This window comes from Balaenoptera ricei, chromosome 20 (genome assembly GCF_028023285.1).
Source record: "Balaenoptera ricei isolate mBalRic1 chromosome 20, mBalRic1.hap2, whole genome shotgun sequence".
Taxonomy (NCBI): Eukaryota; Metazoa; Chordata; class Mammalia; order Artiodactyla; family Balaenopteridae; genus Balaenoptera; species Balaenoptera ricei.
In genome coordinates, this window is record NC_082658.1 from 59,493,573 (window position 1) to 59,510,417 (window position 16,845).

The 16,845-nt window shown below is 54.6% G+C and overlaps 1 protein-coding gene across 5 annotated transcripts in view; it reads left to right on the forward strand.

The window, feature by feature from the left end:
• ARHGAP44 (Rho GTPase activating protein 44) overlaps positions 1 to 16,845 on the forward strand; it is a 180,720-nt gene that overhangs the window by 126,120 nt on the left and 37,755 nt on the right. For 4 of the 5 annotated variants that reach the window (XM_059908749.1, XM_059908745.1, XM_059908747.1 and 1 more), the window contains exons 16-20: positions 413 to 593; positions 7,181 to 7,198; positions 7,874 to 8,095; positions 9,591 to 9,748; positions 12,942 to 13,322. In XM_059908749.1, the coding sequence (XP_059764732.1) occupies positions 413 to 593; positions 7,181 to 7,198; positions 7,874 to 8,095; positions 9,591 to 9,748; positions 12,942 to 13,322 (960 nt within the window). The remainder of the gene's footprint in view (positions 1 to 412; positions 594 to 7,180; positions 7,199 to 7,873; positions 8,096 to 9,590; positions 9,749 to 12,941; positions 13,323 to 16,845) is intronic. The other variant, XM_059908746.1, reaches the window with a different exon arrangement.

Consider the following 16,845-nt stretch of genomic DNA (forward strand, 5'->3'; position numbering starts at 1 on the left):
AGTGTCAGATAACAGTGTTGAGAGTGGGCATTGCTCTTTTTCCTGATATGATTTAGAACGCTCTGGCATTTCACTTTTAAAGACAAGGTTTGAGATAGATTATTTTGCCTTTTTCAAGAAAAAAGTACCCATCTGTTCCTATTTGGCTAAATTTGTTTTGTGAATCACAAATGAAAAATGCTTTATTAAATGCCCATCGTATTACCCGCTAGGTGAGCACATGTATTCACCTGGTAATAGGATGAATTATATTAAGATGAATTAATATCAATAGATGATCTAACACTGAACCATGGGACAAGATTTTCAGGGGTGACACATAAAGAAGTGGCCACCTCTGCTATCTCCCTCCTGCCCAGGAAGGGTGTGGCCGACCCACAGACCATGTGCACCCATTCTGTCTTCCCCGCAGAGATAGAGTTCAACATCACGGGCAATTACGGGAGTCCGGTGCACGTGAACCACAATGCCAACTACAGCTCAATGCCCTCCCCAGACATGGACCCTGCCGACCGGCGCCAGCCCGAGCAGGCCCGCCGGCCCCTCAGCGTTGCCACGGATAACATGATGCTGGAGTTTTACAAAAAGGATGGGTATGAACTAGCATCCCTTTCTCAGTGTTGGGGGTTGTGGGATGGAGGGATTGATTCAGATGGGATGGCAGGAAGGCTGCACTTACCAGCAGCAGTTTAAGTGGGTTGTGTCTGTTAGCATGTCAGTTCATTCTTGATGCTTCCATCTGTGCTATTCGGGGTGCGAGGCTTGCTTCCCACCCTTCAGGCCGGAAGTAAGTGCAGCCTTCCGAGCTGACGGTTGTGATCAGTATTGATTAGTTCTCATCAAAAGAAAAAAAAGTGGGTCAAAAGGGGAAACTGAAAAAAAAAGATACTGAACACTTTATTTTCACTCAAAATTTACAAATGTGCATCAGTTCTCAAATCTTCAGCGGTTTTATTCTGATGATGGGTCTGCTCGTCTGCACCCCTCAGCAACATTCTTGCATCAGTAGCACCTGCAGTGTGGAGTTTAACATCCCCAGTTTCAGTCTCTTTGAAACAGATTGAAAACCTAAACCTTGAAGCAGTCTGAGTGTAAAATCCTTGTAAGTCTCTAAGAGTTGTTTTCCCATCTTTTATGATCGACACCTACACCTACTTTGATGCAGTTGTTATGAGACTCATAAATGCGCCCAGCTTAATTCGCATAGGAATGACCCTCTTGCACCCATATTAAATCAGTTCACATAATATGTAATTGCATGATGTGATTCCCATAAGAAGTCAAATGGGCGTAAACAGGTTTCCTAACGAGCACAGCTGATTCACGGGAGGTGTCAGCTCAGCCCTGGCACCCACATACGTGGGCTTGAGTCATCGGCTAATGTGTCCTACAGAGGAGAGGTTGAAAAACCCAGAACTGTGGAGGTACGTGAGTCTTACTTTCCACCCCTCTTCTCTTCTGAGTGGGAGTCGACCTTGGAGACCCACACCTGTGTCCTGTGATGATGGGGAGTGTTCACAAGGACCAGTGTCCCTGCTCGTTCCCTTCCCCAGCAGAGACCCTTCCCGTGAGAGGCGGGTGCGGGGCGTTTCTCTGCCCTGCGCTGTTGTTCATTGTATTCTGTCTGGTGGGGAAAGAAAAGCTGGAAATTCTTAGAAGTTAAAGGGAGTAGGGGGAGATTTTGCCAATCTATAAAAAAAAAAAAAAGCATACTTAGAATCTGATCTTTGCCTCATGGGGGAGAGACAGAGATACAGAGAGAGAGCGAGAGAGCTAGCAAATGCATTGGAATTTGCTTTTAAAACTCAGTTTTAAGCGACTCAGCTCCTGTGTGAAGTGTCTCTCGCCGGGGGGACGCCCTGGAGGGGCAGTTCTGGTCCTTTGGTCCCAAGTGTTTCTGCATCAGAAGTGGGCTCCACCCTGCCAGACCTCGTCTGATTCCCAGTCCCCTCTGAAAAGCCATCCAGGTGACCTCTATGAGAAAGTTATCACTGTGGAATCTCAGGGCGTTCAACATCCACTGGCCCCTACAGTATGGTCTTCTGAGTATAAAAAGCCAAGGTCACTGGGATTTCAGTGGACAGACTGCCATCCCACTGGGACCCCAGGGGCTGCAGGCAGCTTTACAGATGCTGCTGGGGCCTTACCACCAGAGGGTTTTTAGGGGTTTACAGAGGCTAGAACTACACAAGTCAAACCACCTCAGCTAGTGCTGTGTAGACTAGTCAAGCTGTCCCTGCCAAACTCTCCCAAAATTGTGGATTTGTGGCCCGGATTAATAAGCTACTAAATTTCGAGGGCGGTTTGTTATGCAACTAAAGATAATCAGAACAAGCTTTAAAAAAAAAAAAAAAAAGGGTACCAATGTTCTGCCCCCGTGCAGCTCGGTGCAGCTGCGCTTTCCACTCCTGAAACCTGATGTGCCTGTAGCCAGTTCACTTGCGTTCTGATCCTTAGGGGGCCTCCACCAGGGCCAGCCGACAGCAGCCCCCGAATCCACGAGGATATTTACACCAAGGCTGGCGGCCTCCCTCAGAGCTCAGTTTAGTGCGTGACTCATCCTCAGTCTGTGCTGGAAACTGCTCTGCGGGGGTCTTGCCTCACCAGCGGCCCTGCCCCCGGACCTTAGCCTGGACGTTCTGTAATTTGGAATAAGCACATGTAATTGAGAAGTTCGGGAGCGATCTGAACAGTGCTCTATGGAACACTAGTTCCACTGATGCTAGGTTATGTTGGGGCACGAGGCAAGGAGAGGGAAATCTGGGCTCTCATGTGTTCCTGAAACACAGGATTCAACACGTCGAAACCCTTTCTTGAGTGTATGACTTCTTAGGGACTTTTACACGCTGTGACGTGCCATGCATCTTCACAAGGGGCTGTGGCATCATTTCCCAAATTTATTAGATCATAAAGCCTGTTGTCATGAGACAGGACTCGTGTTCCAAGGGACTTGTTTTTTTCAGTTGTGGATATTGAGGTCCTCTGCAGAACTAGTGGAAGGATGGAGAGCCTCCAAAAGACAGCCACTCTGAAAGGGGTTACGTCGTGGATGGGGGGTGCGGGAATTTTACTTCAGAGAGAGCCTGAACCTGCGGTAAAACAAGCTTACCTAGAAAGTTCTGGGTACCAGGGAAAACTTTGACTCATATTTTGGGGTTGGATTGGTCAGCTGGGCCTTTGGGAGGTGCATTCTTGGCCCAGGCCCTGCCTCTGCTTCCACATTTCCAGGATTTAAACACCTGTGGATGCTGAGACCAGGTCTGTGAAATGTTGCCAGGTGACTCCATGTTTTATTTGTACTGGGGAGGTGAAGAAACCTTGTTGTTATGCATTTAGGAGAGGAATTATCCCTAGAGGAGCTGCAAATACCGGATTTTGGCCTTCCTGGGGGACTGCAGACAAGGCTAAGCCAGGATTTTTAGGATCCTTCTTATTTATCATTCACCTTGGCACCCATCCTGCCACTGCTGCCTGACCTCCAAGTTCACCTTAAACGGTGCAGGAACTCCCAAAGCTTCTGTGGGTTTTTGGGGAGATACCAGGTTTTCTTTCCTCCTTTCTCTTGGTGGGTCTTTCCCAAGCGTAACTGATCTCTAGAACAAAAATCTAAACCTTTCCGATCTCTGTAGACTTGAATTCCTCAAAGCCATACGTTGGCTGACGTCTCTGCTTAGGACTGTTCCTGACCAGGATTCAAAAACAGCATGACAGGGGACTTCCCTGGCGGTCCAGTGGTTAGGACTCCGCGCTTCCACTGCAGGGGGCACGCGTTCAGTCCCTGGTCGGGGAACTAAGATCCTGCGTGCCGCACAGCACAGCCAAAAATGAATAAAATAAAAACAGCATGACAGATGTCTACCCTACAGGGCCAAAAGAAAAACAAAAAACAACCACTAACCCCTGACGGCTCGTCACCTGGAATGGTCCACAGCAAACTTCTGTTCTCAGTAATACATGTGTTCTCTCTGTAGATACCTGTTCTTATGCTGGAATCTCCAACTTTCAGATTTCTTTTTTTCTGGGGCAGGCCTTTGTCTCCTAATTTTTAAGGTCCTAGATCTTATCTTTTCCCTGTGTGGCCTGCCAGGTTACAGACTTTAAAACAGGAATGCCACTCCATTTCCTGAATCAAGGAGACCTGTTCCATGATACAGTCTCTCATGGAAAATACGAAGTGTAGCTTAGGGTAAGTTCCCTGCAAATATGAGGTTCCTGTAGACTGGGAGGAGTGAAACAGGGTAAAGTAGACTTCAGCCGGGGCTGCCTTGCCAAGGTGAGGATTTGCCAGCTGCCCTGCCCTGCCCTGCGTTAATCCTGAGGGTGAGCAGGTATGAGAAGCCTGAATTCCCTGCCCCTTGTCACCTTACCCTAAAGGAGGAACGGGAGCCATGTGTCTCAGGGTCAGCTCCCCAGATGCTGCAGGCCCTCGCCTCCCATCACCTTGCTCCCTCCTTAGAACACCCAGGAAGTCCAGAAGGGAGGCTCTGCCCAGGTCCCCTCCTGGACTCTGCCACGTGCCCCTGCCTTCTGCTTATTGACTTCCAAACCCTTTGCTTCTCGGAGGTTCTTCCTGGCCTCTGGTTTCTCGCTTCTCCCTTGATTCAGCCATAAAGGGATCCGAAAACCAAGTTCCTCTCGTTTTCACCGGAAGCAGTGGCCATGGGAAATCTTTGACATCCATACGAGATGTAGGTATCTGTGCAGTGACTTCTAAGGGAGTTGGTTGTTTCTGATTGATTGAACTTGGTCATTTTTATTTTATTTTATTATTTATTTATTTATTTATTTAGGCTGCGTTGGGTCTTCGTTGCTGTGCGCGGGCTTTCTCTAGTTGTGGCGAGCGGGGGCTACTGTTCGTTGCGGGGCAGGGGCTTCTCACTGCGGTGGCTTCTCTTGTTGTGGAGCACGGGCTCTAGGTGCGTGGGCTTCAGTAGTTGTGGCACGTGGGCTCAGTAGTTGTGGCTCGTGGGCTCACTAGTTGTGGCGCACGGGCTTAGTTCCTCCGCGGCATGTGAGATCTTCCCGGACCAGGGCTCGAACCCGTGTCCCCTGCATTGGCAGGCGGATTCTTAACCGCTGCGCCACCAGGGAAGTCCCGGTTATTTTTAAATAACACACAGTTCTTTGATTCTGGTGACTATTGCTTCTTTATGTGATAAAACAATGAGCGGAGACTTGTGACCTGCTTACATAACCTCTGGTTGTATTCTTCCTCCTCTGAATAGCTCCCCCCTCTCAGCAGCGTGCCAAGCAATTTTGTAATTTTTGTCTTTGGGTGAAGTTCTAGCTAGACGTTCGGACAGTTAAATCTACCAATCTTCCAAGCAAATCTTTATTTGCTTCTGAAGGTAATATGCTTTGAGGCCTCTGAGAGTATTGCTGTTGCCACTGTGATTGATTCGCTCTGTAAAGATTTTTATTGCCTTTTGTATGAAGGAACTAGAACGCTCATAGAATACTGGCGGGAGTGTAAAATAGAACAACCACTTTGGAAAACAGTTTGGCAGTTTCTGCAAAAGTTAAACATTTACCCACCGTGTGATCCAACCATTCTATCCCTAGATATTTACCCAAGTGAAATAAAAGTGTATGTCTATACAAAGACTTGAAAAAAAAAAAAGATTTTTATTGCCTTTTGAAAATGTCAGTGAACCTTTGATGCGTGTTTCCTGGACACAGAGGACGCTGCTTCCCATATGAAAGTCACTTCAGCTGGGAGAGTGGTGATTACAGTCGGCACAGCTGTCTCTTTATAAAAGCAGGGGTGTGCATTTCACCTCTCGACTCTTGGTTGCTGATGCTTTGCCGATGATATTTAGAGGGTCTCGTTGGTCCTCCGCCCGACCGTGCCCTCCCCTGGGTAAACCAGGAGATCACCAGGGAACCTGGTGTCTGGGGTCAACAGTGCTGGAAGGTGTGTTTGGAAATAGAAGGTGTCCCCCACCAGCCCTGATCCCAAAGCCCACGCCTCTCATCCCAAATGGGGAAGGTCTTTCTAAGTGAGAGAGAATAGGGTAAGGAAGAGAGCACAGCGTGAGACCTCCATCCCCTAGGGCTTCTGTTGATCACCACGGGAAAAATCCTGCCCTCCTCGCCAACGTTGCAACTAAGTGGTATCAGTTTGCTTCCGCAAGTGGAATATTAAGCTTTTTGCTCTTTTTCAGCCTGATAAACTTGGAAGCCCAAGGGGCATAGTTTGATACTCCCCTGCAGCCCACTTTAAATACTGGGGGACGCAATTGGACCCTGTCCCAGAGTTTTGAGTGGCCTCCAGGGGTGATTGGATCTCGTATAGAAGGTGCTTGTTTATTGGTGGAGGGTCCTCAGAGGCAAGATGACTTGCAAGGTGGGTCCTGGAGAGAGACTGACCGCCCCCAAGATGCCTTGGAGATGAGAACTATTAACAGTGACACTCGACAGGAAGGGGTCTCTGGGTCCCCGCCCCCAGGGGAAAGCGTGTCAGAAGCCGTCCGTCCCCTACGTGCACGGCTGTAGCATCGTTCTCCTCTGTGTTTCTCACTGAGGGTCCGTCCCCGCACATTTCCTTAAAGGACCCACATCCCACCTGCTACAACCGATCCCCAAACGTGGACCTTTTCTTTGGATCTTGCTGCCCCTCTGTGAGGTGGCTAGAATGTCGTGATGTAATAGCTCTTTGCTTCTGACCAGCGTGGGTGTGAGTACGGCCCTCTGTGTACATACGCAGGGGAGGCCGGTGCTGGCTGGTGTCCTCCCTGCGTGGATGTCCGTGTCTCCCTTCACACTGGAAGGATTGGCTCTGGCCTTAGTCAGTGGAGGCCTCGACTGCGTACCCTGGAACCAGTTACCTCCTAGGCCAGAGGAAGGGATTAGCCACCTTCTAAACCATTAACTGAGAAGAGAGTGGACTGCTGCTTCCACGGATCTTTTTCCTCCCTTATTCCTGACCAGTGTCAGCTCTTCGGCTTCTCTCTTTATTCCCCTGCAAGCTTGGTAGGATGATTTTCACCCGTACAAACAGAAAAGTCACTTTAACTAGAGAGACCAGCTAAACTGAAACAGTTTCATGGCACAGTAAAAGCCCCAGGCTTAGCCTTGACAGACGCAAGAGACAAGACAGACCTTGACAGAGACAAGCTGTGTGTCCCAAGGAGGGCGCAGTTTTTTCGACACTAATATCTGTATGTTTCTGTCCCTGCAGCCTTAGGAAAATCCAAAGGTACGGTATCCTTGGGTAGCTACGAGGCCACGCTCAGTCTCTGACCACTAAGCGAGCTATGCCGTAGGGAGCTCTGCAAGGGGGCGAATGTGTGTGGCTGGTTGCTTTGGCCGATTTACTCAAAGCTGACTGTCTTCCCCTCGTTAAAGTGGAGTCGGGGTGGGGACTGACCAGGGGCGTGATCAGCCTTCCCTGCTGTGTAGACCCTGCAGAGGTTGTAGCTCAGCCAGCACCCTGGGGCTGGCGCGGGAATCCTGAGTCGGTCCCGTGCCCTCCACCCCCGAGTGACAAAAAGAAGAAAGATGGACGTTTAGATGTCCCCTACTGGCCGGTGCCCTGGTGTAGTCCGGTGCTGTCCCGCCCGCCTCCACCTCCCACTTGGGAGGAGTGGGTGCCCCCCAGTGAGGCCGCGCTCTGCTCTGAGGGAAGCTTGGATTCTGGGGAGCTTGTTGGGCGGGCGGTGGTCCTAAGGCCCGCGGTGCCCGGGCCGCTGGTGGGAGCCCCGCCCGGAGCTGCCGTGACGCTCAAGCGCCTCTGTCCGTGGAGCACGGCTGGCGGCTGCCTCGCTTCCCTGGTCCAGCAGATGCTCGGGCTGCGCTGGGGGCGCTTGGTGGGGGAGGGAACCCCGGCGCCCGGCGCGCGCGGCTAAGCCTGGGTGTCTCTGTCCCTGGCCAGCATGGGCGTGAGGGTCATGGACACGTCGTGGGTGGCTCGAAGAGGCTCCTCGGCCGGCCGGAAGGCGTCCTGCGCCCCGCCCACCATGCAGCCCCCGGCCCCATCCGCGGAGCTCGCCCCGCCCTTGCCGTCGCCCCTCCCGGAGCAGGCCCCCGACGGTCCCGCGGTGCCCGCGCTCTCTCCATCCGGCCTCAGCCTCCAGCCCGGGGCTGAGCGGATCAGGTAAGCAGGGCGCTGTCGTCCTCCCCCGCACCAACCCCCCCCCCCCCCCCCCACCGGCCTGGGTCAGTCTGGCCTGCGGTGCACACTGGGAGGGGGTGGTCTGGGTTTGCTGCATCCACTCAAAGCCTCTTGGAATTGGTCATTTCCCCCCTTTTCTAAGCATCCTGGTTTGGCTTCTGCAGCAGGTAAGTCATTCACAGACCATCAGATGGCGCCCAGGCTTTCCCAGACCAGCATCCCGGGCACACGTGTAAAAGGTGGCAGCTTGCTACGGCCAGGCGAGGACGCTGAGTCCCAGCCACTGTGTCCCCCTCCTACGCTATTACAGCTTTTCCCTGTTGTGAAATTTAGAATTTCAGTGTTTCTCCCTTCCTCTCCTCTACCTTTAGACACATAGGGACCATTTTACTGCTAAAATGGGTGCAAATCAGGTAAAGAATGGAGGTGCCGTGGTCATGCTGGGCCTGGGTGACCTTTGCAGCCTGTGGTGTGACTGCATCTCGTTCTTGCAGAGGAAGAAAAAAGACGGGGAGCACGCTCATTCCAGCGCTAGTTCCATGAACTTTTGTGCAGGGCAGCCCTTGTCGCTCCAAAGATGAAAAATACAATCTAAGCCGTCAAGGCACACGTCACGGCGTGTGGTTGTTCATACCCAGGGGCGCAGGGGAAGGAGGCCATCCCTGGCCCTTCCTTGAAAGGGACGTGGTCAGAGGAGATTCTAGGAGTGGGGATTGCACAAGGAGACTGCTTTGCCGTTTGTTTCTGTCTGTCCTAAAGCAGCAGTTCAGAGAAGCAGGAAAGCTCCTTCACTCAGAGGCACTGTGCTTTCTGTTAGGGTGTGTGGTATTCCTCCATGGCCACCGCTGGAAAAATTTTGGAGACTCTGGGAAGCCAAACCTCTCAACCCAGTCTTTGCATGTACGCGTGTGCGCGCGCGCACACACACACACACACACACACCCCTAAGTGACGGGATTGGAGGGTTCTTTTTTTTTTTTAATGAGTAGAAGGTATTTTCCCTGAGAAATTGAGAAGTGACAGTCAGAGTTGGTGGGGAAGGTAGTGACCCTGGATGGCGTGGTTGCTGATGGCTCCACTGGAGAGGACGAGGGGTCGCCAGCTCTGGCCGTGGACTCATGGGCTTCAGTTTCTTTTGAGGGATGTGGGAGGGGAGAGGGAGTTCAGCAGGAAGCAGCGGCTGATGGCTGGCAGAGGAAATGGACAAATAGGAGATTTGCTGGGATGGTCTCCTGCTGGAGAGAGGGCAGAGGCCAGGAGAGGGAGCTGGCCACGGGTGCCACACGGGGATGAGGGTGGAACCCAGGCCCTCAGAGCCCCAAGAGAGGTCGGTCACCTCTGTGGGCATCTTTGAAGGCTTTCAGAAGGGCTGAGAGGACCATACCTGCCTAGAGGAACATGTATTCAGTTCACAGTGCTGATGTTGAAGTTATCTGAGTTCAGGGGCTTTCTTTTGTCCTGTGTGCTTGTGTTTCAGCACTTCTAAAAGCAAGGAACTTTCTCCAGGATCTGGGCAGAAAGGAAGTCCAGGTTCCAGCCAGGGGACGCCCAGTGCAGGGATACAGCCTGGGATGCAGCCGGGTGCCAGCCCCAGCCAGCTGCCCGCAGACCAGAGTCCTCACACCCTCCGGAAAGGTATGTCACTGCCACCGGGCTCGGGGGGCTTGGGGGGCTTGAGCCAGAGAGCTGTCACACCGTCTGGAAACATTTCCCTCCATTCGCATGGAGATTTAGAAACTGGTTTCATGAAAAATTACTGCGCGTGAGAGCTTTGGGAAGTTAGCCAACCCCAAGAGGGATCGTTGCATCGTTATTCCTCGGTTTATTCATTTGAACAGTGGGCTCGGGGGTGTGGCGGGGGCAGACACGGGGCACCGCTTCCTGTCCACCAGGACCTTTGTGCAGAATCATCGCCCAGGATGACACGTGTCTTCATCGACTCTGCCAGGCTTCCCACCACCATTTAAAATGCAGTGTGGAGTCTTCCCCAGGAGCCCCCTGCCCCAGCTGGGGTCCAGCCCAGCTGCCTACCCCTGGGTTATTTGTAGAAGGGGACACAGAGTTGGAATTGAGACTGTCCTGCAGGAGGCCTGCCCTTTGATGTTTCTTTAGTGGAGGCCTGAGCATCTGTCCACTGGCCCATGAGCTGCCCACCCCAGATTTCTGCCACTGAAACCCACTACAGAAGGCTCCGTTATTCTCCCTGAAATGATTCCCCAAAACATGGAGACATGCTCCATGGTGATATTTCATAAATGGGGGCTGCATGGAACGTGTATTAATCAGAACCACCTTTTTTTTCACCTTCTGTCATCACGAAGTCTGTAAGGTGCTTAAAATAGCACACTGTCTAATTTGTTCTCAGTGCAGGCCTGTCCGGCTTCTAGGTGTGCCTTTAGCTCCGGGACGTGGGACCGGGCTGGTTCTCCTTATCCTCACACAGGGCCCCTCCCAGCCATTCTGGCTGTGGGCTGCTGTGTGAGCCCATCATCCGAGCCTGCCCTCACCCAGCCCTTCCATCCTGCTCATCCCCATTCATCCCTTATACGCCCTACAAATGTTTGTTGAGCCTCTGCTATATGTAGAGAGCCCCGAGGCTCTAACAGAGCAGCAGACGTGGCCTCTGCAGACGGGTGAACGTGGAACCGCAGTACAAGGGTGTTGCCGCTGGACCACCTGTGGTGAGCTCAGGACACCGAGGGTCATGTGAGGGCACCTTGCAACACAGGAGGTTGGCCAAAGTGGCAGTGGAGGGATCTGAGCATGCCAGGGCTTTATCCAGCAATAACACGTTTCCCTTGCGGTCCTGATAGAATTCTCTGGCTGTCTTAGTTTACACGGCTTTTAACCCTCCCCCAGCTGCGCAGGGCAGGGTGATGGCTAAGCTGTTCTTCTGTCCAGTGGGGTCGGGGCTCCTGTTCCGGGCCACGCGGCTTCCCACAGCCAGTGGGACATTGGCCCTCTCGTTCTTCACAGCCCATTGGACCCAGGCAGGGGTTTCCCAGGTGACAATTCAGCAGCTCAGCACCATCATTTGAAAGGCACACCATTGCCCACAAATGGCACACTGAGTTTTGTTTTGTACCCCCTCAGTCTTTTGACGATGTGCCTACAGCCTTACATCATGACCTAGGCCTGTCCCTACCTGGGGTGGTAAATGTCACCACAGACATCACGGCGATGTCACTGCATCCTCCGTCTTCTGGCTCCCTCGGGGGAAGACGTGTTCAAGCACTGACCCCTAGAGTCTCCACTGGATGAGAAGCACGTAATGCCTGCATCAGCCAGTAGGGCTGAAAAGTGGTTTTAAGTCATGACTGTGTGGTGCTTGACATACATGATCCCATGTAATTATTACAGTACTGTGGAGAAAATGTGATTCTTTCAAGTGCACGTAAGAGGTTTATTTTATTTATTTATTTATTTAGGCTGTGTTGGGTCTTCGTTGCTGCGCACGGGCTTTTCTCTAGTTGCAGCGAGCGGGGGCTACTCTTCGTTGCAGTGCGTGGGCTTCTCATTGCGGTGGCTTCTCTTGTTGCAGAGCACAGGCTCTAGGCGCGCAGGCTTCAGTAGTTGTGGCACGCGGACTCAGTAGTTGTGGCTTGCGGGCTCTAGAGCACAGGCTCAGTAGTTGTGGCGCGTGGGCTGAGTTGCCCCACGGCATGTGGGATCCTCCCGGACCAGGGCTCGAGCCTGTGTCCCCTGCATTGGCAAACAGATTCTCAACAACTGCGCCACCAGGGAAGCCCCATACAAGAGGTTTAAATAAAATCCCCCAGCTTGCAGCAGGTGAGACGGGATAGGAATTTGAACTCAAGTAGATGGGACTCAGGAGAGTGGGACCCTTACTTGTCCACACCGCGCACCAAGGAGCCAGGGAGGTACACGCGGCATCGTTGGAATAGATTCTGTTCCGTCGGGGGGGCTGGGGAGTAGGGGGAAGAACGATGCCTCCTTGAGGGCTTAAAAAGACAGTTTCCTCGAGAGTAAGTGCTACCCACAGCCAGCCCTCAATCTGATAGATTAGTGATCGCTTTCTCGAGACATTTGTCCACCAAAGGATCTTCTAAATATTAGAATTTGTCATCCTTGCCAGTTCCTTTCCATTTAAAGGCATAACGTGTTTGTCATCCTTTAGCATGACTAAGTAAATAAAAAGAGGGGAATGAAGGCAGTGCAGAGGGGTTGGGGCAGTGATGCACTTAGAACAAACAGTGCAGTTTCGTACACGTCTACACCCAGGGTTCTTGAAGGGAAAACACCTCTGAGGCAAGCCCACAGGACCGAGAGGAAGCACAGGGAAAGACAGGCAGCGTGATGGAGGCTCTGGGCCTCCGTGGCCAGAGGACTTGGTCATAGGTCACTGTTACGGGATCCCGGAGCCATTGGGCAGGTTCAGCCAAAAGTCAGAGCTTCCTGCCCCGAGGACGGTTGCTCTCTCCAGGGTCCACTGCCGCAAGCCGATCTCTAGTCGTCCCGTCCTGGACGCTGCATCCCAGACTCCTCCCTCCTCGGAGCCCCCCTGATAGGTGCACCACTTTGAAGTGATGCGAGGACCCTGGGAACTCAGCCATGGCCTGGGTATGGGAAATGTGTTCTCCCGCTTGGCTGGGGGTGTGTGTGTGCTGATCATAGCAGGAATCTAGAGGAGAGGAGGAGAAATTAGTGAACAGATGGGCAGATATGCAGTTCTAGGTGAATTTTAAGAAACGGTGTTGGCTGCTCTCAGCATGGCAGGAGCTGGGGGTGGGGGGCGAGGGGGGGCTTGCTGGCAGCCACAGGGATGATGGGTGTCACTGAACCCCGTGTCCTCTGCTTCCTCTTTCAGTTTCCAAGAAGCTGGCACCCATTCCGCCCAAGGTCCCCTTTGGCCAGCCGGGGCCCCTGCCTGAGCCGCCCGCCGGCCAGCCGTCCCCGCTCAGCCTGTCCCCCACGCCCCCCAGCACCCCGTCACCCTACGGACTGAGCTGCCCCCCGGGGTACTCCCTGGCCTCGGGCCAGCTCTCTCCGGCGGCCGCGGCGCCCCCGCTGGCCTCCCCCTCCGGCTTCGTGGGTGCTCTCAGCAAGTCGCGGCCCGCCCCGAAGCCCCGGCAGAGGCCCACCCTGCCGCCGCCTGAGCCGCCCGCCGCCGGCCTCGCAGCCTCCAGCCCGCAGTCCGCTGAGCACCCCGCGCTGGACGGCGTGTCCCCCGGGGAGAGCATGTCCACAGGTAACCGCCGTGCGTGCAGCGTCTCCGTGAGCTTTAGTGCGGCGGCCGCGCAGAGCGACCTCTGGGGACTGTGCGGGGGAGGGACCCTGCTGCGCCAGGCGCGTGGCATCCGGGCTGGTCTCCTTAGAAGCCCCCGTGAGCCCGTGGAGAGCCCTGGTGGCCAGGTGTCCTGCGGGGAGGGGCTCCCTGGGGGATTGCTCCCAGCTGGACACCCGCCAGCCCGGGGTGCCGATCCCGCTCTCCATCTGGGGGCTGAGCGCCCTGCGGCCTTGGAGGGGCCGCTGCGGGAGGGGCTGGACTGCGCCGGCGGAGCAGAGGCTGTGTGTTCCCTCTGCGCTAAAGAAGCCTTGTTAGAAAGCTGCTTTTCTAGCAACACGTATTTAGAAAGGGGTCAGTTTCAGAAAAGATGCGGGCCTCCTGGTCGGAGAAGCCCACGAGGAGGACGGAATTTAGTTTTGCTTTAAATTTAAAGTCAAAGACGAGCTATTTTCCTCCAGGAAAGTGTGTAAGCATAACACACACACACACACACACACCACATACACACCACATACACCACATACACCACATACACACACACCACATACACCACATACACACCACACGCACACATACACACACACCACATACACCACACACACACGTACACCACACACACCACACACACACCCCACATACACCATATACACACACACACCACATACACACATCACATACACACCACATACACCACATACACACCACATACGCACACATACACACCCCCCACATACACACACCACACACACATGCATACCACACACACACCACACACACACCCCACATACACCATATACACACACACCACATACACACATCACATACACACCACATACACCACACACACACATGCACACCACACACACACCCCACATACACCATATACACACCCCCCACATACACACATCACATACACACCACATACACCACATACACACCACATACACCACACACACATGCACACCACACACACACCACACACACCATATACACACACACCACATACACACATCACATACACACCACATACACCACATACACACCACATACACACCACATACACCACACACACACATGCACACCACACACACACCACATACACACATGCACCCCACACACACACCACACACACCCCACATACACCATATACACACACACCACATACACATCACATACACACCACATACACCACATACACACCACATACACACCACATACACACACACACACCCCACATACACACACCACACACACATGCATACCACACACACACCACACACCCCCCCCACATACACCATATACACACACACACCACATACACACCACATACACCACATACACACCACATACGCACACATACACACACACACACTTGAGAGAGCAGTCTGGCCCTGGGCCCGGGGTGCGCTGGGACTTGTAACGGGTCGCGCTGTGACCGCCGCGTCCCTCTCCAGGCGCGCCATTTCCCCTCCGTCAGGTGGAGGTGAGCCTGCGGGCCTAGTGCCTCGCTGCGCCGGGGTTGGGGGGGCGGCCCGGCGCGCATGCGCGGTGGGGCAGAGGTACACACTGCGCGGAGCGGCCGTCCGGTGACGCGGCTGCTTTATGTTTGCTGTGACGAGCGGTGCAGGTCCAGCTGCGCCACCCACCGTGAGGCTTATAAAAAGCTAAGGAAAAGTTCTCACCAGTGAGCACCACTTCCCGCTGGTGGCTCTAGAGGAGCCCTTGATGGATGGGAGGGGCCCAGGCCGCTGCCCTGGGGCGGGGGGGCCTGGGGAGGTGTGACGGCCCCCTTCCCTCCTGCCCGGCTCAGAGCTGCTGCCCTTTAGCAGTCATCTCGTGCCCCGTCTGTCCTGTCCCGATGTCCTCCGGCGGCGGCAGCCCGGCCCGTCGTCCCGCAGGGCGGGCGGGGGTCTGAGCGCCGTGGTCGGTGATGGTTTATTGTGGTCCGTCTGACCGTGATGCTGGGCGTGGTCCGTGTTGCATTCGTCTCATCGTATTTATTCCTTTCTCCGAATCCTGTCGCTGTGTCCTCGCAGCTGTGTGACGCGGGGGACGCAGTTGTGGACACGTGAGGGGGATTCCAGGGTAAGCGGCCCCGGCCTCGCCCCTCCGCTCGCAGCCGGGCCGCGGCCCCGCGCTCTGCATGCGCCCCGACCTGCACGGCAGCCTCCGCCGCCTTGGGGCTCACTGGCCGCCTCCTTTCTTTGCTGAGGAGGAGATGGGGGAGAAACAGGCCTCCCTCCCCTTCTCTGGCCAGAGTCACCTAATCCCAGCTGCTCCCCCCGCCCATTTTGCTTTAGATTGAGAGGGTGACAGCCCTGTCCCTCATCCCGTGTGTCCTTGTGTCACTGGCTGACCTGCTACAGACAGGTGCCCGGTGTCGGGGAGATGCGTGTGCACCCCTGGTTCAGGGAAGAGCCCCGGGGAGAGGACCCGCCCGCTGCCATGGCCGCATCCCCCAGCGCGGGGCCTGGAGCCTGAGCTCCGGCTAGGACGGTTGGCAAATCCTGGAGTGTCCGTAGTGTTCGTTCTAGAATTTATCCTGAGCTCAGTGTGTCCCCAGTGTATAGAGCCAGCCAGGGCCTTTCTGTCCAACTCAGTGAAATACTCTGAGAGCCTTTGTACCAGTTTCTGCCTGGTCTCCTCCTCCTGTAAGTAGATGCTCAAAAGGAAAACGAAGGCAAGAACAGGAAGGAAGCCGGAGGAAGCAAGTGTCTTGGCCTCACTCAGAAAGGGGCAGCCAGAGCAAAGCAGGGGAGGGTCCCCCCCAGGGAAGCTGCTGAGCTGCGGGCAGCAGACCCCTGACAGACACAGCTCCAGGGCGTCCGGCGCCCACACGGGCCCCAGGACAGGCCCTTCTGGGGCCTCTGACACAGAGACAGGCCTCCCTTTCCCGGCAGCCAGTGGGCCTTCTCCCCGCCCCAAGCTTAGGCTACCTGAGTCGCCTTCTGGCTCAAGTGTCCAAGGGAGCGGCCAGGATGGCAGCTGGGCAGCTCACCTCGGGGCTGCACGTCCTTCACCTGCTTCACCTGCAGGCACCTTCCCGCCTGTATCCCCCCAGCGACTGCTGAGGCCCAGGCAGGGTAGGAAACCGCCCGGGGTTACGCTCCCCTGCCCTGGCGACAGGGACGGAACTTTGAATCCAAAATCCAAGCCTGAGGGCTTGTGCTGCCCCTCACAGTCTAGGCCGGCGGTGAGGCACCGGCAGACCCCTAGGCTCTGCTCGGTCAGGCAGGGGGACCGTTTCGGGGGTGGGTGGAGAGAGAAGGACCTTTGTCCCAGAGCTTCCATGTTTGTGTGTCTTTGAGGACAGTGTCTGAACGTCTGTCTGTCCACTTGCGGTGGTCCTCCTTGGGCGGAATGTTTGCTTTACAGAAACACGGGGTGCCCCACCCCGTCTGGCCCAGGGCTGCTCCCCGTCCAGCTGCATGTCCTCGGTCCTCGGTCCGGGGACAGCACGCTGCCTGGGGACGGAGAGGCTGTG